Source organism: Branchiostoma belcheri, unplaced genomic scaffold (genome assembly GCF_001625305.1).
Source record: "Branchiostoma belcheri isolate BF01 breed outbred unplaced genomic scaffold, Haploidv18h27 scaffold122, whole genome shotgun sequence".
Taxonomy (NCBI): domain Eukaryota; kingdom Metazoa; phylum Chordata; class Leptocardii; order Amphioxiformes; family Branchiostomatidae; genus Branchiostoma; species Branchiostoma belcheri.
The window spans coordinates 839,909-862,799 of NW_017802625.1; the positions used below are offsets into that span (position 1 = coordinate 839,909).

General features: G+C 40.4%; 1 protein-coding gene across 1 annotated transcript in view; it reads right to left on the reverse strand.

Annotated features, from left to right (window-relative positions):
* The window catches only part of LOC109463144 (protein SMG5-like), a 75,672-nt gene that overhangs the window by 6,613 nt on the left and 46,168 nt on the right, over positions 1-22,891 (reverse strand). The window contains exons 20-21 of the mRNA XM_019759862.1: positions 4,698-4,757; positions 740-893 (exon numbers count right to left, since the gene is read on the reverse strand). Coding sequence (XP_019615421.1) covers positions 740-893; positions 4,698-4,757 — 214 coding nt within the window. The remainder of the gene's footprint in view (positions 1-739; positions 894-4,697; positions 4,758-22,891) is intronic.

Below are 22,891 nucleotides of genomic sequence, written 5' to 3' on the forward strand. Positions count from 1 at the left end.
TAAGATGTAGAGTATAGAATTCAAGGAAAGTGATCTTAATCTAGTTTAAGCTCACTGAGGCCTAGGAAAAAAATGTGGTGTTTCCAGTTTCAGTCCTGAAAAACTTAGGGTCAGTAGGTATGGATTATCTTCTTTTTTTTTTCCTTTTTTTTTTAGACGTCAGTGATATCTATATAGGGGTCCAACTTATACAATACAGTTTAACAAAGTAAAACTTGCAACAGGACACTTTTATTTTCAATGTCAATGTTAGAAAACCAGTTGTACAATGTTTTATAACTGGGAAAACATTTTATAATGGGAAACAGGAAACACAACATTCTTTTCTCCTAGGCCTGAAGAACTTATCTCTCACTGTTCATGGCAGAGAAGACAGGACATAAAAATTTTGTCTGACATAAACGGCAAAATTCTGTCAAATGACGAAAAGACAGATGCTGGCTAGAACACTCATCATATCTATCAGTTCAACAAGCCACTAGACTCAAGTGGAGGCCTGCAAGGGGGGTCCCGACAACGCTCTACGCTGAATTCGGAAACCTCTCGATTACGCTTTATGATAAATTCCAAGTGGCTACAACACAATACGTAGAATTAAAATGGCAAATACACTCTACGCAAAATGCACCAACTACGCTCTACGTTGAATTACAGCGGTATGTCTACGCTCTATGTAGAATTAAACCGGCCGATTACGCTCTAAGGAAAAGGGCTTGCGGGCCCCCTCAAGTTATCTCACCTGTCCTGGGGATGATGATGATGAACCTGGCACTTGCGGCCAGCTGTTTGATGATGGGCATGTGATCACACAGCACGCCGGCATCTGGGACCAGGTAGGGGGACAGCGCCTGCCCTGTCACCTGCAGGCTGCCCTCCAGCTGTCGCACCTCTGACTGTAGGGAACAGCAATTTCATACTTGTTTACTTCAGCATGGTATGCTGTACTAAGGCCATGTTGATTTGATTATATGGATGACATCTAAGTGTGTATGAGTTTTCGTCTATGTCAAAAAAAAGTTTGGAGCAAATATATTCAGTAAGTTGCAAGAAAAAAAATATCGAAAGACGATACTACAATGTAATGTAGTAGAATGACAAAATCAGCTCCAAAGAAAAAGTGATTTAAAAATGTCTCTTACTTGCCACACCGTACTCTGTGTGTTTAGTCATTTGTTGAACCTTCTTGACCACATAGTTTTCATAATGAAGGCAACTTTTTTTTGCCAAATTTTTTTTTCCGCATGCTCGCATCAGTTTTGGGGTTCCCAGAGGATGTCATTCATATAATCAAATCAACAAAGAACAACAAAATTAATTAACATCAGTCAGGAATGATGACCATGATGGACAGTATTTTGTAACGCTTTTTAACAGGATTTTAAGTTATTAACCTTTGCATACCAAGGCAGTAGTAGTTTGTCTACCAATTCTCCATTAGTTACAGGGTTAGGCAGCAGGGTTAAACAATAAAATGCTGCAGTATATTATGGTCACTTGTGGATATGATGCCATCTAGCAATATTTGTCTAGACTGCACAGTGGTTACAACAGTGGTCCCCTGGGGATGTCAGAACGCAAAGAGTTCTACAGAATAGGATCTTGAAATATGTACGCATTCCTACAATACATGAAGATATCAGATTGTCCTATTCATGTTGAGCAATATGACACAGAAACTAAATTCATTAGCAGTGAGTACTGCCATTATCTTGAAGGTTTACTGAAACAATGTACCTCTGCTGCAAAATTGCAAATGGGAATTTCCAAAGTCAAACCTGGATTGGAGACGACTTAGATGAAAGATTACGCCTGCTGCAAATGACAATGTTTCCAATTAATTGTTCCATCCTACCGGCCCAAAATTCTCTGCAAGACACCTCACAGGAGACCAGTGGAAATCTACCCACTAAATCTGTACTTACCCGACTTTGTCCTCCACAGTCCCTTATGGCTTGTTAATTACATCATTCCATTTTTTTTAGCCTCTTGACAAGGCCAGAGAGTCGAAATGGCTTTTCCAGCTATGAAATCTTATGGGAGACAATCATAATGCGGGCTGCCATAATTTGCCCGGAACACTGCATGCAGTTTTAACTCTCCCGAAGGACTGGAAAGTCTTGCTCCCCTGGTCCCTATGGCACACACACACCTCTGGGTGCCTAAAGACTTATGGCCACTGATAAAGTAGTTGACACAGGGGATCCCACGAGACTGTCTTTTGTTTATGTTTTGTCTGACTAATTTGATTGGATCACATGATTTGTGTGTGGCACCTGCTTTGTGATGAAAGCTGCCCCCTGGCAGATTACTGTTTCCCTGCAGAGCATGCACCTGAGCATGAACAGGTGCAACCACTGACTGTAACAGGAGGGGTGTGCAACTTGTCAGTTATGGGAAATCTAGTGACTTTGTACAGTACTGCAGGAGACAGTGTACATGTGCATGGGTGTGATATCTCGTGTTGTGGACATGCTATGGTTTTGATATTTAGTAGGTAGGTTGGGGTAGTACATGTACGTATTAAAGGACAACTATGGATAATCTAGTTTTCACCATTACTTTCTGAGTGTTTCATGTGAATCTCTCTCAATATTAATTATAAAGGCATCAAATGCAATTTCGGGGTGCCAAAACTGGATTTTTAAAGTCAATTTTCTGGTCATTCTTTTTATGTATCAAGTTGAATCGATCCTATCCCATAACATACTGATATCTGTAAGGCAAAAATGCAATATTGTTGACGGAACATGGTTGCTTGTTTTGTTTGATAAGGTGTTTCTAGCTTTTTATCGGTAGAACCCAAAAATTAAAGAGATGCCTCATGTAGCTTGCTTTGGGGCTTTTTCAAACACTTCAAGTATGGAATGATAACAAAAAGGTCCTAAGAAACGGCATTTTTTTAATGTCAAATGTGAGACAGATTTTCACATCCAGAATATTTTTTGTTTTGCTGCCCTAAAATTGGAATTACAAATGTATCTTTCTTAAACAAAAGAATGGAATTCTGCTATTAAGCTGAAATAGAGTACCGGTATGCATGACTCCTCATACAGAAAACTGACTTTTGTTGCCACTCTGAAACCCTTTGACAGCCCTGATCCATGCCCTTTTTTATTTACCAGTCAGGCCATGTTGATTTGATTATATGGATGACATCCTGCGAGAACCCCAAAACTGATGCGCGCGTGCGAATAAAAAAAAGTTTTGCAAAAAAAAAAAAAGTTCTTTTCATTATGAAATCTACGTGGTCATGAGGGTTGAGCAAATGGCACAGAATATGGTTTGGCGAATAATCTATTCTTCAAATTCATTTCTTTACAATTTCATCTTTTTTCGTTTGATTTTGGCATTCTACGACATTGGTATAGTTTTCATTAATTTTTTTTTGTAACATATGGTATATTTTTGCTCATTTTGCAACTGTTTTGTACGATTTACAGTATGGTTGAAAACTTTTTTTTTTTGGAAACGGCCGAAAATTCATGCGCGCGCGGATGTCATCCATAGAATCAAACCAACATGGCCTCACTACATACAGAGGACGTCCCTTATGGCATATCCTCTAGACCACGGGTCATGTCCTCACAGTTCACTCACCACACCTTCCAGGCTCCGCCTCATAAATGGTGATGTATGGCGGGAATCCAGCTTTCCGATTTGTCAAAGCCAGGACCCTCTGATAGCCTTGGAGCCTGCCTGCTTATGCCTCCCTAATTGGAGTAATACGCCATCCCGGTTAGATTAACCGCCGATTCCCAGTGGGACAACCCGCCCCATGGCTTTGACCTTCTTAACTGGAACCAGTAGACCGGCGTGGCGAGGCTATGCTCATTACTGCATTCCTGGGTGTTGTCTGTATCCCCAGTATCATGAGGTAGTGGCACCAGTGGTAAGGTTTCATCCTGATAACAGGAAACACTTGCAATCTGTGGGCTAGGAATACCTGGCATCACTGCCTCCGGGCCAACAAGTTAATCTGGACCTGGACTTGTACCAGGCAGGCTGCCTAAACTAACATAAACATTCGGTTAAACGTGTCCAAGCGACCACCTCTGTAAGCCACCTCTGTAAGCCGGCCCTCTGGACTTAACGACCGCTTTTTGTCAGTCCCAACTTTTGTCCCATAGGCGTAAGCTTTATGGGACTTGCCTTAACCGACCACTTATCCAATGCGACTTGGGCACTATTTGAAACCGCACATGACCAAATCTCTGCCAATGATGACCTCTCATCATTTTCAAGCGTGTGGCGTAAAAAAAATTTTTGATGATAACTAGCAAGAAATGATGAAGGAATCAGCCAGTTTGCCATTGATTTCAAGAGCATGACATCTTTGCCCAATGTAAAATGGCACTGGCTGGGTCACGCAAGCAGTCTATTGTAAAATCAGTGGAAGTTTTGATGTAGTTTTCATGTTCTCTGTCTTGTCTTGTCGCCATGTGCTCTGTACAAGAGGATCACTTGTCTACAAAGACCACTTCCATATCCAACTTGGTTCTGCAAAATCCGTCTCAGCTATGATTAGTACCTTGCTGACCGGCTTAATCTGGAATTGAGCTGCATAGGAAGCATTCCCACTAGGGTAAAGTTGACCAGCAATCTATTTGGCTCGATCCTGACAATTTTATCCTAGTGTGAATGGAGCCAAAGTTAGAGATGGTAGAAAACTGAGCCAGCAGTGTCGAGGATTGACCCACCTGCAGTCTGAGTTGGGCCATGTCCCTCATCAGCTGGTTCCTCCTGGACTCCTCCTCTGCCTGGAGAAACAACACAGAGACAGGAAATACAGGTTAAGTAAATGTTACAGTACAATCTACACAAACAAGTACAGCTTTCATTATTACTGTACAGGGCTCAATTTTTTTTCTGCAAACTTACATGTATATGGTCAGTACAAAAGGGTGCATGGACCAGTGTAGGTAGACATCAGAAACACCTGCACATCTCCAATTTTACCTGCACCAACCTGCATATACCCAGTACATGGACCAGTGCAGGTTAGGTGCAGGTAAACATCAGAAATACCTGCACAGCTCCAATTTTACCTCCACTAACCTGCATATACCCAGTACATGGACCAGTGCAGGTTAGGTGCAGGTAGACATCAGAAATACCTGCACAGCTCTAATTCTACCTTCACTAACCTGCATATACAGGTGGTATTTGGAGCCCCACTGTATATTCAAGGGACAAGGTTATAATCATGTACATGTATGTATAGAGTTTTCAATACAGTTAAAGTCATGTGGAATTGGTTAGTGATTAAAAGGCAGTGATTAAAACAGAAGGGGGCAGTCGTTAAAACTATCATGATGCCATAATATCACTCCCACAAGTACCAACAGATACATGTCTGGAATAACAGACCGAGTATGTTTCTTATTAACCCTGCTGTACTGTACTTGTTATTTGGGAAAATGATTAACAATGTAAGTGATCTCATGTCATGAATACCGGTACCCTTAGAACTAACACTTTTTAGCATGTTTTATTGTTTGACCAAGAAACACTGCTGTTGCATAGCTTAAGTGTCAGTAACCATGTTTAGCTGTCAAATTCATGCAAAGAAATTTCGGCATGTTTTATACAGGTATATGGCTACTCCAAAACATCTACGGTGCCTCAGTAGCCAGTGGTGCATACTGGTACACTGGAATGAATCAGAACTGGAAAACGTTTTAGTCCAAATATGAGTGCATTGATGTATTTCAGTGTTATATTAACTGCATTTGTTGGATCTTTTTGACTCTAGTATCATCTATAGTACATGTATAAGTAAAAAAAAAAATAATGAAAAAAGTGAATCCCTAATTTTTTCAGGACTGTGATAGAAAACATAACATTAGCTTTCCTAGACCAAATCTAAAGAAAGTGAGAACACATGAACTTGATGATGTCAAGTTTATGAGATGATACGATGTGATCAGTGTAAGCAGAGCTGATAGTGTTAAACAAGCCTGGATGTCTGTCTTCTTGTTGCAAACTTGTTTTCCTGTCCTCAATCACTCCACCCTTCTGTCACCAGCTTCACCTGCACTTCATTAGCCAATCAAAACGTTTGCATGACAGGTCAGGGTCACGACCTCACCCAGGGGTTGATGGGAAGGGAAGCCGGAAGCCTGTGGAGTCTCAGTGGCTGCTCATTACACCCTCCAACCGCCCCGTGGGACTCCGATGAAAGCCTATCACTTGTGGTTCCTGCTTAAACTGATCAAAATGGGGGCCTGTGTTATACTATTACACACGACAACAACAGGGTAGCCAGAGGGCCTGCATCTGTCTTCCCAGTAATCACTGTTTTGTCTAGAGTGTTCCTCTGGAAATGACACATCTTTCAAGACCGAGCACTTACGGCTGGTAACTGGTCCAAACAAGCATTTGTCAACATAACGATCACGTTTTAGACATTCTTGGGAGCCTCATTTTCTACTGAAGAATCTTCAGTTAAATTACATGTACTGGTACTTCAAAGCAATGGTTTAACTTCAAGCAGTATCCTTGCTAACCTGCCAACTGAGTTGACATGACACATCATTAAACGTCTCAAACAAAAATTTCAAAAGAATCTTAATAGACAGCTGTTCTGCATATTATTCTAATTGTATCCACCATCAACAAAAAATAACCTGATTAAACTTTTTCCTCCCAATAAACTGGCAACAATATCTGACAATGTGAAAACTTCTGCAAATTGCTATGAGCAAAGAACAACACTTGAAAGAAGATAATAAAAGCAAAAAAAAAAGTTCTGTTGCTTCTTACAACATTGTCATCTCCATAGTATGAAAACTATTACTGGTTATTCATTACCCTATCTTTTTCCACACTTTCCACATCAGATTGGCAGTTTCCAGATGATGTTATCCAAAAAGTGAAATTTTTGTGGGCTTATTCACAAAGAGGAAGCCTACACAGATTGTTGACTCTCCCAAGGGAAGGGGGGTATGATTAGGAACAGTAGCTGGTACCCTGGCCAACATTCTTCTCTCCCAACTGACTGGCTTTCCTCCAACTTCCCAAGTAAAGAAGGTAACAGTCAGAAAAGTGATGAGGCCACAGCAAGTAAATTCTATGGATGACATCCTCTGCAGACCCCTACTTTAATGCAATATGGTGGGGGGAAAACAAGGCGGGCAAAGAAACCAAGATTTCTTCATTTTCAAATTTCAAATTGAGGCGACATGATGTCCCAACAACTGGTCTTTTATTCGTATACTAGTATTCAACAGTATTATCGGTACTTGTAAATACATCTCAATTAACTAGGACAATTGTAGCAAAATGGCTTCTTGTACCATCATGGGCAGCTACATGTATAACATACCACAGTACAGGGTATTCTTATGCGATGGAACAACGTAGAGTTGTCAGTATCAAATGTGAGCAATTGTGCCTCAAGTTTGCTGGATCCCTGATGGTCTCCGAACTGACTTTTGATATACTTTACCCATTTTTGGCACATTGACCACCGAGGGCAACAATTTTTTTTTTCTTTTTTAAATCAGGCCACACCAATTTAATTTCTTGGTTAACGGATTTGCGCGCTTCATTTTTTCTGATTTGCAAAAAAAAAAATCAGAATCAACTGCAAAATGCTCATAGTTTGCCCTGAACAGTTGAAAACAGTCCTTTTCTTCCTAGTTGTTACAGTTATTCCATCTTTCAATGCAATGGTATCATTAAAAGTTCAAAATTCATTGTGTAAATTTTGAACCAGCCTGGTGTGTTGACTTCATGGCTCCAATCGTACCATTTTGGGCCATAATAGGATTCCTAGGCCTGTTTTTATTTATTTTTTTTTTCTACCCGCCCGCTCCATCATTTTTCTCGAAAAATCTGTTAACCAAGAAATTAAATTGGTGTGGCTTTAGGTGAAAATTAATGCACGCGCTGATGTCATCCATAAAAATGACTTGCTGTGGCCCTATGGTGTGGGCAGAGCAAGCTGGTAAGATCTGTGTTACTGCTATGATTGATCAGCACTAAAGATCCTACACGAAAGCCTGGCAATACTGACAAAAGCATTTAATTTTGTGGAAACAACTCCACTGGCTTCTTGCCATTCACTTAATCCCATCTCCCGGGGTATAATACTCTCCAGTGAAGCATTGAATTAGTTCCTTCATACTGCCAGACTGCAACCGAAAGTTATAAATCATTGGGAAAGTACTTATTAACATGTATAGATAAATGTACGCCATGACATTTTGTAGTCATCACCAATGCTACAGCACTGTTTAACTTAATGAATGGATGGATCAGAGTTCTAGCAAGCCTGAAATCTTTTTCCGTCATCGCAATTTTGTTTGACCTAACACAACGTTGAGCTTTGGCAAAATCCTAGGAGAAAATTTTGAAATCTCAACCCTCTGAAACACAGCTAGCATTTTGAGGGGCAAATTTAATTTTGTTGGTAGACTTAGCTCAGTTAGCTTAGTTTAATGACATGTATTTCCATATCTTAACAGTTACATGCCTATTCTTTCTTGTCTGTCAAAGATGACGGATTGGTCAAAATTTTTGTTTGCTGTGTCAAAATTCCCTCAAATGATGGAAAGACGGACACTGGCTACAATGCTGGAATGGATGAATTCCAAATTAGTGGCTTTTATTCTCGGCTTTCACGTGACGTCACGGGGCTTGCGTAATACAGGCGGCCGCCATGTTGGTGTACCTCGGTGTAGTGCTATGCAGTGTCAAGACATTGGTACCGAAGCCATACAACTTAATTAACAGCCACACGATAATTCTGCAGTCTTTGATGATGACAGATGACAAGGTTTTCAATGAAATTGTACATTTTTGAGAGGATAGGAAGTCAAAGGATACGATGACAAAGGATATAGGACGACAAAACTTGCGTATGTGTGAACGAACTTCAAAGACTGACGTTACTAGTATCTCCTTCACAGTCCTACAGTGGACAGGATCCGTATGTTGGTCACTCTAGTCTATTTTTTTTCTCAATAAATGAATTAAGAGAGAGAGAGAGGTTCTGGGAAGTGTGTTTTGGACAGTTCTCTGTGCGCGGGTCACCCGTGTCAGTGTCTGATTCCTTCTCGCGACAACTTATGACTCGCGTAGCGGAATGGTAAACAACAATTTCGAGTGGAGCGGACGGGTTATCCCCAATCAAATTATGGTAAGCCTAAGTTTCAGCTTTTCTTGGTAATGTAAATCCTTGTTTTACTATCGGTTGCTGTTTCAAAATTATGGGTTCTGTGTGTAATAATGCAAAATGCCAGTTTGATTCATGCCCGCCGGCGGCTTTGTTGTGCACTTTCATCTAGCCCCTTCGGTTTCGCCGCTGACAAACTGGAGTTCATGAATATTTTTTCAAGCAAAAAGTACTCATGTCTCTTTTGGAACCCCATTAGAATGAGAATTTCACATGACGGCTTGTCATCCCTGTCGACAGAAATTTTGTTGGCCGCCTCGAGTTTGCGGGAGTAAATCATCGGCGTTGGGAGGGGAGCCTCCGGGCATAATTTTGTTTACGTACCCGTAGTTGTAGTTTTGCCGTGAAAAAAGTTTTTGGGTAACCTCTCACAACCTATGCATGAATTAGCTTGTGAACATTGACATTACAATATTAGGGTATCATGATAAGCAGAATCTTAACGCAATTTTAGTGCTAAGATCGGTAATTTTGTTGGGCTGTCAGGGTGAACTCGGAGTTTTAGCACTTAGGCTCAAATTGAGTCAGACTGCCACGTGTATCAAAATAAATTCACTTGCACCGTGTAAACTATTGTTTTGTCGATGTTTAATGGAAATTCCTGTGTGCCATTTCTGCATGTACAGGAACATTTCTGACCTCGGTGTAGGGAAGATCACGTACGCGATATCCAGCAGCATTGTGTGGCGTCGGGCGGCTTTTGGCGTCAGAAGCCCCGCCCGGTCAAGCCGCCAGACCCGACTGTTCCGCGGCCCGCTTGTTGCGTTCTCTCGCCCTTTCGGCCCTCGCCCCTCCTTCTGTTCTTTGCTTTCGTCCCAATCTCTGTACTTCTTTCTTCCAAGGTTTTTTTTAGTAGGGACCCAGGCAACATTGTGTCGGACCCAGGCGGGTGAAGCTTGCCCAGAGTCTTTGGCGATAGAAACTCGCCAAAATCTCGGGATATTTCTGTGGCCGTATCCCCGCGGCTGATCGCAAAAATCCACAATCTGCGATGTTTTTCGGTCATTTTTTCTTGGTCCTTTCCTTGATTTGTAATCACCTTGGCACACATTGAAAAGGTACACTGTGTTTATCACTTTTTTTGACCCGCAACCAGCTACAAAACAATGAACCATGTACATAGCGCATAGGCTACGCGGGGTTGTAGGTACACCAACATGGCGGATAACACCCGTCGCTAAGGTCGGGTCACGTGACTGAAACCCAAGAATTGGCACAATTCCGTGTGTTGGCATGGCATGTTGTGCTTGCCTGGCAGGTGGTTAGACCAATAGTACAAGCAGGAAGTGCCAACTAACCCGCTGACTTCCCAGAAATCTGTTCCACTGAGATAAATGTTATCATGACCTGCCGCTGAGTGGCACATGACAGATGATTCTGATTGGCTGCAGGCTCTAGAACAACTTGTGTAACTTGCTGATTGTCACCATAGGTCAACCACTGACCTGTTCATCAACCACCACAAACTACCAGTATTATTACTGGAAATCACTTTATGATCGCAGTAGCAAAAGTTCACAGTCTGAGAAAAATGAACATGTTTGCAGAACTATATGTTCGTGGTGGCGGCAGATACAGAAAAAGAAAGAAAGCCAGCAAATTATTTGCTCACGGTAATGAATGATAAGTTTGCGGTACAGAAATGACAGAGAAAACCGCAAATACAAAAGGGTCGCAAAAAATTCTTATTTACAGTATTGTAAGGACTTTAAATGATGTAAACTGTATCTTTGTATCTCCCCTCATGACCTCAATGAAAAATGGCCTGATTTCAGCTTCTTATGAATCAAGAATGGTTCAAATAAAGTAATTGTGTTCAAACATGCAAGTACTCTTTCAGCTGGTGCCAATGTCATCTCGCATCCTGTGCCAACTGACCCTTTCTGAAACTACTGTCATTTAAAAAATGTCGGATATCTTTATCAAATCAAACACACAGAAGATTAGAGAGGAAATGATGAAGGTTAGATTCTGAAATCTTGGTCCAAAGCCATCTTGTAGTCCCCAAAGGACGTTACCATACACTGTGAAACTTTGAGACAAATGCTTGGTAGAGGCGGTGTTTGAAATTTCCATATGGCGGATGTCGTTAATGACAAAACATGTCACATTGGAACAACAGCTTTATGTCCGAGCAAGATTCGACTCTTGGTCACAGAACAAAGACATTCCTATCTTGATCTCGATACAGAGATGTCACGCAAAGAACTTCTCAATCTTTCCACTACAGTACTGTGCTTCAGTCCATGTTCACAGTAGCAAAAGTTTGTGGTCTGAGAAAAATGGAGGTGTTCGCGGAACTATATGTTCACAATGGCCACAGGTGCAGAAAAAAGAGAGTCTGTGAATTATTTGTTAACGGTAGTTTGTGATACAGAGGTGACCACGAAAACCCACGAACATAAAATCACCGCAAAAAAAAACATCAGGAATTACAGTAAATCCTCCCAGAGCAGTATGCCAGGGAAAAAACAGTCCCACGAGACATCAACACATTCCTGCACTTGCCCAAGTACATTTTCACAAACCGCTGTACCTGTATCATTTCAGTCCACACTCTCTTGATACGAAAGCAGAGCTCTATCTGTCAGCAGCTCTGAAGAGTATGTACCAGGCACCCCCTTTTTTTTACAAAGTTTACAAAGTATTTCAAGTCTTCTGAAGACTCTGTGATAGTAACCTTCTTAAAAAGTCTATATAGCGACATTGGTGCATCTAGACTGGCTAATGTTTTTTAATACAGGCAATGAAAGATGAAGCTGAAAGGCTACAACAAATTTCACTACTTTCTGCGCGTACTGACTCTGTGGCATCTCATCCTATATTTGTTGCCCGAAATCGCGGTGGACCTACAGCAGCGAAAGGTACGGATGTCCTTCCTGTAAACACTTCTCCCTGCCCTTGGAGCAGCTCACACACAGCTGCTCCTACTCCATTACAGTACCTGCCAAAGTTTACACAAGCATTTGGCACCATTGTCTCAAACCAATTTAAACAGGCCAGGTTTTTTTCCTTGTGTAAGATTGCTGTTGTTAATCTCCTGGCGGTCGTCTAATTGTGAAAAACCTAAAGCAGGGTCTGACACGGTTTCTGTAAACATGAGACATCTTGTCTGACATGGTTTTAAAGATGTCGTACCCCATCTGCGGAGGCTTAATGGCAGGAAACTGTATTGGTAATTTACTAGGTGGAAAGTTACCAGAGGTTATCAACAGGGTTGGCTGGAGGGGAGGGGTGTCCCTTTACCACAGGAAATACAACCCTCCTGGCTGAGAAAGAATCATATGTAGTGTTTGGCGTCTTTTTGCATCCGATCATGTCAGCTGGGCGACCCAACCACAGCTACTGACAAGTGTTGCCGACCTTAGGCCTTGCAATTGTTCAAGGAACTGTCAAACTTCTGTTGTGACCTGACTGAACTTTTAGACCCCGTTCATATAATACTTTTAAAAACAGGATGAATAAATAGCGGGAATAAACTGGTTGAATTAAGACCCCGTTCATACAAGACTTTTAAAAACCAGATGAATAAATAGCGGGAATAAACTGGTTGAATTAAGACAGCGTTCATACCAGACTTTTAAAACCCGGATGAATAAGTAGCGGGAATAAACTGGTTGAATTAAGACCTCATTCATACCGGACTTTTAAAAAACGGATGAATAGGTAGCGGGAATTAACTGGTTAAATTAAGACACCGTTCATACCAGAGCTTTTAAAAACCGGATGAATAAATAGCGGGAATAAACTGGTTGAATTAAGACCCCGTTCATACCAGACTTTTAAAAACCGGACGAATAAGTAGCGGGAATAAACTGGTTGAATTAAGTTCATACCAGACTTTTAAAAACCGGATGAATAAGTAGCAGGAATAAACTGGTTGAATTGAGACACCTTTCATACCAGACTTTTAACAACCGGATAAAACCGGATGAATAATTAGCGGGGATGAACCGGTTGAATTTAGCCTGGTGTCAACTTAAGTAACGGGAGGGGTCCTAAGTCCGGCATACTGTTCTACGTGTTGACGCACGTATTTTGTTACTGTACATGTCACCCTAAACCTATAAAAAAATAAGGCTAGATCTTGAAACAGCAATATATCTGTGATTTAAGCTGTACAGACGTATATTTCATTTCACGGTAGCGTTCCGCACTGCCGTTTGACAGCACACGAGAATCACGGCAGGTTTTTGCTTTGCGTTCTCGTGGAACGTTCCAACACCAAAAGGGGGTCCAAACTCCGGCATACGTAACAACCAAGTCCGTGCTGTGACTATTTCAGCACTCCATGCAAACATAATAAAACTATAAGTTTGTAATACTATTTTTTTGTCCCAAAAATGTGCCATATTTTTTATTACGCCACTTTTTCCAATGTTCGTAGATACAAGTCTCCCTCGGTGAAAGCTAAGTCACCCCGCCACTAAGAAACAAAATGGCGGCGTTGTTTACAACTGCGTGCGCCCAAATATACCCGCTTTCGGTTGCCTTGATGGTCTTTTCAGCCTTATAATTATTTGGCACAAGTAGTGACTATGGGATTTTTGAACAGGTAGGGTTTGATTTTCCGGAATAGTCGGCGCTCTACCGACGAGTTTACAAACTTCATTCTGTTGTATCGCCCGGCTGCCTGTTCGTAGCGGCTCAGTAAAGATGGCGGGCCGCTAGGTGTAAACATTTGCCCGCTATTTAAGCTTCGATTTTCCAAGGATAAAGACAATGTCAAGCCATGGTGTGTTTTCTATGGAAAGTATAATAATCACCTTTCACGTGTGTGGTAAAATCTTTGCACATGTCACACTTTAGGATGAATGATTTGACAGTTCTGAAGGCTATGTGCTGGACACGTTCTCTCGTCAACCTCCGCGAAAAGCGTTAAATTCAAACAAATATTTCAATCCCTAGCAGTTTGAGCAATAAACTTCGACAAACTTTCCGACTTTGTTATTTTTTTACACAAAGTCTTGCTACATAACTAATTGTTCTTATTATGTGGATTCACCCATGCATAACAGAATTATAATAATCTTTAAAACTATGCCGGACTTTGGACCCCTGCCGGACTTTGGACCCCTCCCGTTACTGTACCTGGAATTACCACACAACTGAACACTAACATCTGCCAACGTTTGTGGTTTTAGAAAGGTACTGTTTCTTGTACCCTACACTAGGTCGACAGGAAAAGAAAACGGTTTAACTGAGTACTTAATACAATTCCGGAAAATGAAGAGCAGTTGTTCATCTTGTCTTGTCTTGTCTTGTCTAGACACAAAGATAGGCATCCAAGACTGGCTGTAACTTGTACCAGGTGAGGACTACTGAAGGTGGAAGATAAAGGGGGTGCTAATCCTTCCCTATAAGTCTCTTCCCAGTTGAGTGCCATTACATGTGACATTGATACAGGGCAGGTACCTATCAACCTGTTCCACACTGCAGAAGGTTTTCATTTACTAGTTTCTCTTGTTTCAATGTTTATGTTACTTTGTGTGTTATTCTGTATAGGGAACACCTGTAAAGCAATGTGGAAAGCACCTATCCTGTATAAAGAAAACAGAAATACATGTACACATGACTACACTTCTGCGATCTCATACCTTTGCCAAATGATTTTCACATATATATATATATATATATATATATATCCCCATGACTACCATTCTTATTTAAACAAAGAAGGCCCTTAAAGCATTTCCTCATAAATTATGTAAATGAATGAGGTCAAAATCTTATGTTCCCCTTTACTTAACTTCCAAGTGCCACAAGTATGGAATTCCTGGCAGTTGCCACGATGAAATTATAGCACTTTCTCACCAATTATGCAAATTGGATCTTCATTTACATATCAACTAAAATCTGCCAATGTTCTTCTCATTCTCAATTATACTATTTTCTCAATGTCACTAGTTTGAATAGTCCTATCATGGAACGAAGCAGATTTATAGAATTTCCTCATAACTTATGCAAATTAGATCCTGATTTGCATAAATGTATTCTAATTATGTCATGATACTATGAGTGTATCTGCACAAGTATCAAGATCAAAGAGCATAAAAGCAAATATACAGTCATGATGTGATTGTTATGTTTGTAGTCCATGATATAGACATTATACTGCGCAACTTTTAATGGGAGCAGAATTTCCAGGCACACGACTTAATTTTTTTGATCATAGGCCACACCAATTTAATTTCTTGGTTAACAGATTTTTCTAGAAAAATAATGGAGCGGGCGGGCGAAAAAAAAATAAAAATAAAAACAGGCCTAGGCATCCTATTATGGCCCACGATAGGAGCCATGAAGTTAACAAACCAGGCTGGTTCAAAATTTAAACAATGAATTTTGAACTTTTAATGATACCATTGCATTGAAAGATGGAATAACTGTAACAACTAGGATGAAAAGGACTGTTTTCAACTGTTCAGGGCAAAATATGAGCATTTCGCAGTTGATTCTGAATTTTTATTTTATTTGCAAATCAGAAAAAAATGAAGCGGGCGAATCCGTTAACCAAGAAATTAAATTGGTGTGGCCATATGGTCCAAAATTGGGAGCAGTCTGGATGGCTAGAACAGGCCAAGAAAAAAAAAAGAGGCCGAGGTGACAGCTTACACACACCTGATGTTTCATAGTCAGGACATAAAATAACAACTTTTAAAACACTTTGCTAAAGGTCGCCAGAAGGGTGATATTCTTTTATCCCCAGTATGAAATGCCAGCCATCAGTCATAGTTGCTGCGCTAATTGTGCTTTATTACACTAGCAGTAATCCTACTTAAGCTGCCCATGTAAAATGCCATCAACTTTTACTGCAGATGACTGCTGGAAATTTAATGAGGCAGAACGATTTCGGAGGCAATAATGAGATGACGTACATGTACTATAATAATGAGACACTTTTAAATATATCATATCATGTACAAATATAGATGTCAGCAATGAAGTATGTAAGTATATTTCGAAATGTTTCAGAAAGACAGAAGAAGCCATTAGAACTTAGATCAATACCACTTTATACATATTTTTTTTAGCATTTTATACTTTAGACCTGATGTTAGCCTTTCTTTATTACTATTGTTGTAGTACTCTCTAGTACATTGTACTTTGTTGTACATCCATGCATTTATCCCCCCGGGGAATGAACATGCAATAAAGTTTCATTCTATAATAATTATTGTAGCAAGTGGCATAGATGATCTGAAACAAAATGCTGTTCTTTTCACAAAAAAAAATGTTTTGTTTCCAAGTTTCCCAAACGACTACAGCATAAAACACACCGATCCTAGACTTTTTTGATCGAACGTTGGCAAGGCCATAAATTTTCAAACTGAATTTCAAATCCTCTGAAAAGTATTTTTTTTGCAATTTTTTTCTTCAGAAACCCTGAAAAACTGAACGAAAAACTGAGAAATATAACTTTTGATCTAACCAAACAATGATGCGTAAGCGATATCCTGGAAAAAATCAGAACCCAACCTAACATCTTAGTTGACTCCCAAAAACCAGTGTACATGTAGATGCATTTTTGTTTTACAGTGAAAGTTAATTGCAAATACATGCCCGAGGGCTAATTGCAATTACAAACAACATAAGAAAGAAAATACAGTGGTATGTGAGACTATATCTACGTCTAGCATTATACTATATTCTACAACATGCATGGTACTAGATTTACTGGGTTTGACTTCTTCTTTTTAGGCAGTGGAAGATGTTAACTGTATTTGTTGGATCACTTTGGCTAAAATGTAAAAGAAATAATAAAACTAAAAAAAAAAAAAACCTACCAACCACAATTTTTTTTAGAACTGTGATATGAAACAAAACACTACTTTCCTAGGTCTAACTGTTGCATACCCAACCAGGGGATATATACAGCCAAACAACACCACCAGCATCCAGACCACTTGATGGCAGCTCCCCTACTGAGTAAAGACAACAGAATTTAACCACATCATCTGGGGAGGATTCTCTAAACAAACAAACACAGGGGCTGGGGAGGGCAGCCATTCTGCCACTGTGTATTAAAGGTTTATAGAGTACAACAGAGGCTCATTATCTCAATTATCACCATAATGGGACCACATGCCCCTCCCACCACCACAAGCTTTTCCACATCAATAAAAGATGAGAACACACACATAATCCTCAATGCTTCAGTGCTTAGAGGTAATTACAGCCAATTGCACAGTATAAATTGTAAGCAGGCAAACCTTTGTAGTGGGCTAGATTCTACTAAGCACACCTTTTGTTTGGATTGCCACTCTGATACAGTTTTTAAAACAGCTCAAAGATTTTGGTCGCTATATAAAATGATACAAATCTTTATTGCATGTTCATGCCCAGATGGGCTAAATGCACGAATGTGACCAAATGCGGTTCAACACGGAGAGGATAAAAAACATGAGTATTGCATACTGGAACGCTATATTCTAATGCTAAGTGCTAGGAGTCTATATATTACAAAAATACTATATACTACCTATCATCTACTGTTAGTTGACCTTTCTTCTGCCCTACAAAATACATAGAAACAATCCACAAGTGCACTCAAGTATGAAGCCATTACAAGTATGTGTGTCCAATGGGAGTCAATAGAAACCACATTTTTACCCTCCTGAATGTTGTCATTGCCTAAAATAACTACTTGTCAGCTATCATGTAAATGTCTTCAATCTTGACAATGGTCCTAACTACTAGTATAGCCTGCATAACATTATGGTGATGGGGGTTATGCAAAGTAGGACTTGTCTGAGGGCTGACATGGGGGTTATGCAAAGCAGGACATGTCTGAGGGCCTACATGGGGGTTATGCAAAACATGCGATGTTTGTCCTTTGATAGGCTAAAACCCTTACCCTAACCCACACATCCTCAGGAAGGTGTAACACATCCTGTGGGAAGTCTTGAAGTTATGTACTGGTTAACCTCATTTTAACAACAGACATCAGACATTGCGGTTTCCTGAGGGTCTGTCCACAAGCAGGAAGTCTGGTGGAAAAAAATTTTCCAAAGTCGTGATTGAAACAAGACAATGTGGGAAGGCTGGTATGCTCAAGCATCCAATGCAATGTCATGATCAGGACCAATACAAAGATGTTCTGGATGGGGAAATCTCTCTGATATTGACACTAACTGTTTAGCAATTGTTTTGTCATCATTTTTTACTTTGACGCATTTGAAATAGCGCCCCCCCCAGGAGTTCCTTTATTTTTTGGTACCACCAATAAATAGATGTTGCTAGAACCAGGCTAAATATGAAACTAGCAATGTTTTCCATTGATGACATTGCATTTTAAAGATGTCAGTATGCTTGGGGATATGGTTGATTCAACTTACTACATCAAAAGAATATGGCCAGAAAATTCAGTTTTAAAATCACTTTAGGTATTTGTGCTGAAGAAAAGGATTTGACCTTTGACACATATCTGACACACATGACTGCAAACACCTTTGCAAAACACTGACTATCAGTATGAAACAATAACTGAGCAACTGTCAATGTTCTTATCAACAATATGGTACATGTACATGTAGTTGTGGTATGTATACCACCAGCTCTATGCGAAGGTCTTTGTTTAACCTCCTTGCTCTAGGATGGCACAAGGAAGTTTAAATCAGACGTCAAACCTTGGATGGCTTAGTTTATCAATTTCACAGAAAAAAATTAAATGATTGATAGCCAAAACAGTTATCCTGCTTGCACATACCTATCCCTTGTAATGAATGCATTGCTGGGAGTTGGTGGTGCAAATTTGGTGTGTCAGAGAGTTTGTTTGTTTTGGTTGGCTTTGCTTTGTAGCAGACATGACTGGTTGAACAAAACTGTGAAACATTCTCCGAATGACAGACTGAAGGCAGACACTTGTCTGCGATCACTCTATCTGTAGTCCTGGCAGTTTGGGCAATACATGCACCATCATGTGTGCCGCATTTTTCACCTGATAAGTGATAAGAGGTTTTCACTGATAAAGATGTACATGTGTACATTGTACTTATTAGCAATCCTTACCTTTCTTAGACATTTCAGAGAAGATGATTTCTTTTTTAAAGATTTATTGTTAAAGGTGAGTGTATCCCTAACCACAGCAAAACTAGGTTTTCAAAGTCAATTTTCTGGTCATTTTGTAAGTTGAATGATCAAATGTTCAACACTAGCCCATAACATACTGATATGTGTGTCACAAAATTTGCGATGTTGCTGAAAGAAAACAGTTATGTATTGGAAAGCTGGTTCTAACTATGTATTAATGGTGCCGAAAAATAAAGGGATTCTTCACTTTACATGCTTTGTGCAGCTATTTCTATCACTTTGAGTATGAAATGATGATGAAAATGCAGTAAGAAATGGCAATGTCATACAGATTTCATCGTCTAGAATTTTTGTTTTGTTTTGTTTTGTTGCCCTGAAATTGCCCAGGATGCCTTTAACAGAAATGTGATGTAGACTGAAACGCAGACATTAGTGCCTTGGTCATTTTGCTGATTTCTAGTGACCAATTTTTTTACGGCTTCCCTCCCTGTACCAGCTGTTGTGTAGTACGGCCCTGTATACGGAGGCTGTTATTACGGACATTAGAGGGGAGGCAGGAACAATGAACGGAGTGGCCCAGCAGGTGTAACGTGTGGTTAATACACGACACAGGTTATTGAACACGATAATGGAACACTGCTTTACGCCCGCGGCTCGGCGGGAAAGATCACGTCGGGAGATAATCATCGCATTGTCTGGACTTCCTCCCTGTGCAGCCAGCTAGAAATATTACCTCTAAATGGCGCGGCCGATGTATGCATTGGGTCGTCAAACTGCCTCCCCCCAATGACGATTCTCCACTGATGTTGCTCCATTTGCCCGATCGGGTGTTACAAAACGGACTCAAACGAACGCTGCGGCAGGATTTTTCATCTCTACCCAGGCACGAAGCGCTACCGACGGAAAACAACCGCCTTATCCTACGCAACGATCTAAGAGGGGGGCTGACAAGGTGGAAAGTCCACTTTTTAACGCTGGGTTTAATCGCGTCAAAAGACCTACTCGAGTGAAACGTATAATTACCAAAGTGACCTTTTTTGTAAATTGAAGTCCGCAGACAGACAGCCTTGTCATGAATAACATTCCGCTGGGCAGATGATAGATATTAGCTAATCAAGTGAGAAAATTATACCAGCCCACTTATGGATAAAGGCTTCTTTTGTGGGCTGTCGGGCAGAATGGATGATGCCCTCTGGAACACCTGTCCGCACAAAGAGAAAAGGTGATGCGATTGGGCATCCTTTGATAAAAATTAGCCACGCATAAAATACCCGGGAAACAGGACACCCAATGTTGTACCCGAGAGATTAATGTCATCTTAAATACAGAGTCTTTTTGTCTTAAGTGCTTCGGCTGTAATTCTTACCATGTTGTACTTAAGAACAAACACAAAATACATACTGCATCTTTTTTGATAAACAAACATACAGAAAAGACTCGAGCATGCTTTTACGCTCTTGAACAACATTCTGCGGAGAAACTTTGAACATGTGGAGTCAGTCATGCATTACAGAAAAAAACAGTCGAGTGTGTATGTCAATTACTATTAGATGACTCATCAGAAGCCATCTTTTCCCACTGCAAATCCTGTGTGGTAATCGTGTGTAAACTTTCCTGACAGTTGTGGTGACGGCTTTTTTAACTAGAACTTTCAAGAAGTGACTTTCTTTTTTATTGTTATTACCTACGTGGTCCCAACTGGTGTTTTTTTCGCACAAGGAATGTACGTTTGTAATTTGCCTGCAGTGACGATTGGTATCGTTGCGACAACACCTCACTTGGATGACTCTAAAATGCCAGATTAGCATGTGTGATTACACCCAACGGCATTCTGCACGTTTGGTTGGCGGGATAATTAGCGAGGATCCCCATCATCATTCCTAATGTGCACCACCCGGAGACTTTAACCCCCGAGGGCGCAACCGCATTGCTGGCAGCGCGGCTCTTTGTTTGTGGTGGCAACAATGGCGGATGTACAGGTGATGATTCGGGTTATTATTCCGGCCACGGCGGTGTGAAATTGTTTGTAAGGCCCACCTGTCCCCTCTCTCACGTAAAGCCTACCCTGGGGAGGGCATTAGAAAGTGACAATAAAAGTGTGAGGTCAGCGGATAATGACAGGTTACGACAGAGCAGACTCCATGTCCTCTCACGTGTTATTGCCTCTTCATGGAAGAAGCTCAGAGGCCATATTTTAGTCATTATAATGATGCGTCCTCTCTACACTGTTTTTTTGCCAGCTTCAGGCCACACCATTTTAATTTGTTGGTTCTCGGATTCGCCTTTTTTCTGATTTGCAAAAAAAAGATTCTGATTCAACTCAAATGTGCTCATATTTGAGCTGCATATTTTGCCCCCAACTGTTGAGGAAAGTCCTTTTGTTGTTACAGTTTTTCCATCTATCAATACAGTGGTTTGATTTAAAGTTCAAATCCATTGTTTAAACATTAGCCCTGCCCTTTGTGTTGACTCCATGGCTCCTATTGTAGCATTTGGGGCTATAGCTATAATAGGATGCCTAGACCTGTTTTTATTTCATTATTTTTTTTCGCCCTGTCGCTTCATATTTTTTCTGAAAAAATCCGAGAACCAACAAATTAAATTGATGTGGCCTCAGCTAGTCAGAGGTAGTCCCAAGTACCGATTAACAGTAATCATACACATGACACCATGTTTAGTATCACAGTATTTTTCCCTTCGTCACCCTGTTATTTTCATGCTGACTGTACAGATCGTTATGTCTGATTAACATTATAATTACCATGAGGCAACTTAATACGATGCCTCGCCAAATTTTGACGATCTATTGTAACAAAGGGAGTTAGAAATTTGTCCCATTTATGTCCATGATAATGAATACCTCAGCGGACTTCACGCAAAATAGTTATGATTTCCACTTGGAAAATGATAGAGGAGAAGCATTTTGAAGTGCCTAGTTACAACCTATCCATGATTCACGGACTATTTTCTCTGACAATTTCACCCATGTCAAATAGCAACAGCTGTTTCTGCAATGTATAGTACTGGGGAATGGCTTAGGCCACACCAATTTAATTTGTTGGTTCTCGGATTCGCCTCTTCGTTTTTTTCTGATTTGCAAAAAAAAAAATTGATTCTGGTCCTGAATCAACTGAAAAATGCTCATGTTTTGCCCCCCAACAGTTGAGGAAAGTCCTTTTCTTCCTAGTTGTTACAGTTTTCCCATATATCATTGCAGTGGTTTGATTAAAAGTTCAAAATTCAATATTTAAATTTTAACCCAGCCTTTTGTGTTGACTTCATGGCTCATTTTGTAGCATTTAAGCCTGTAATAGGATGCCTAGACCTGTTTTTATTTTTATTTTTTTTCGCCCTGTCGCTTCATATTTTTTCTGAAAAAATCTGAGAACCAACAAATTAAATTGGTGTGGCCTTAGTTATACAAGATGGAGATATTGTTACAAAATGGAGGTAAATGCCCCAAATCTCCAATGGTTACACTTGCCACGTTGCCACCTTGCAGGTTGTGCCAAACTGCAGCCCAGGCAAAGCACATGCTTCACTAAATATAAAAGCTGGATATAAAGCAATGTCAAGGTCAGTACACATGAACACTGACTATTTGCCCTGATATCAGATGTTACCATAGGCCACATCAATTCAATCAACTGGTTCTCGGATTTGCCTGCTTCATCTTTTTCTGAT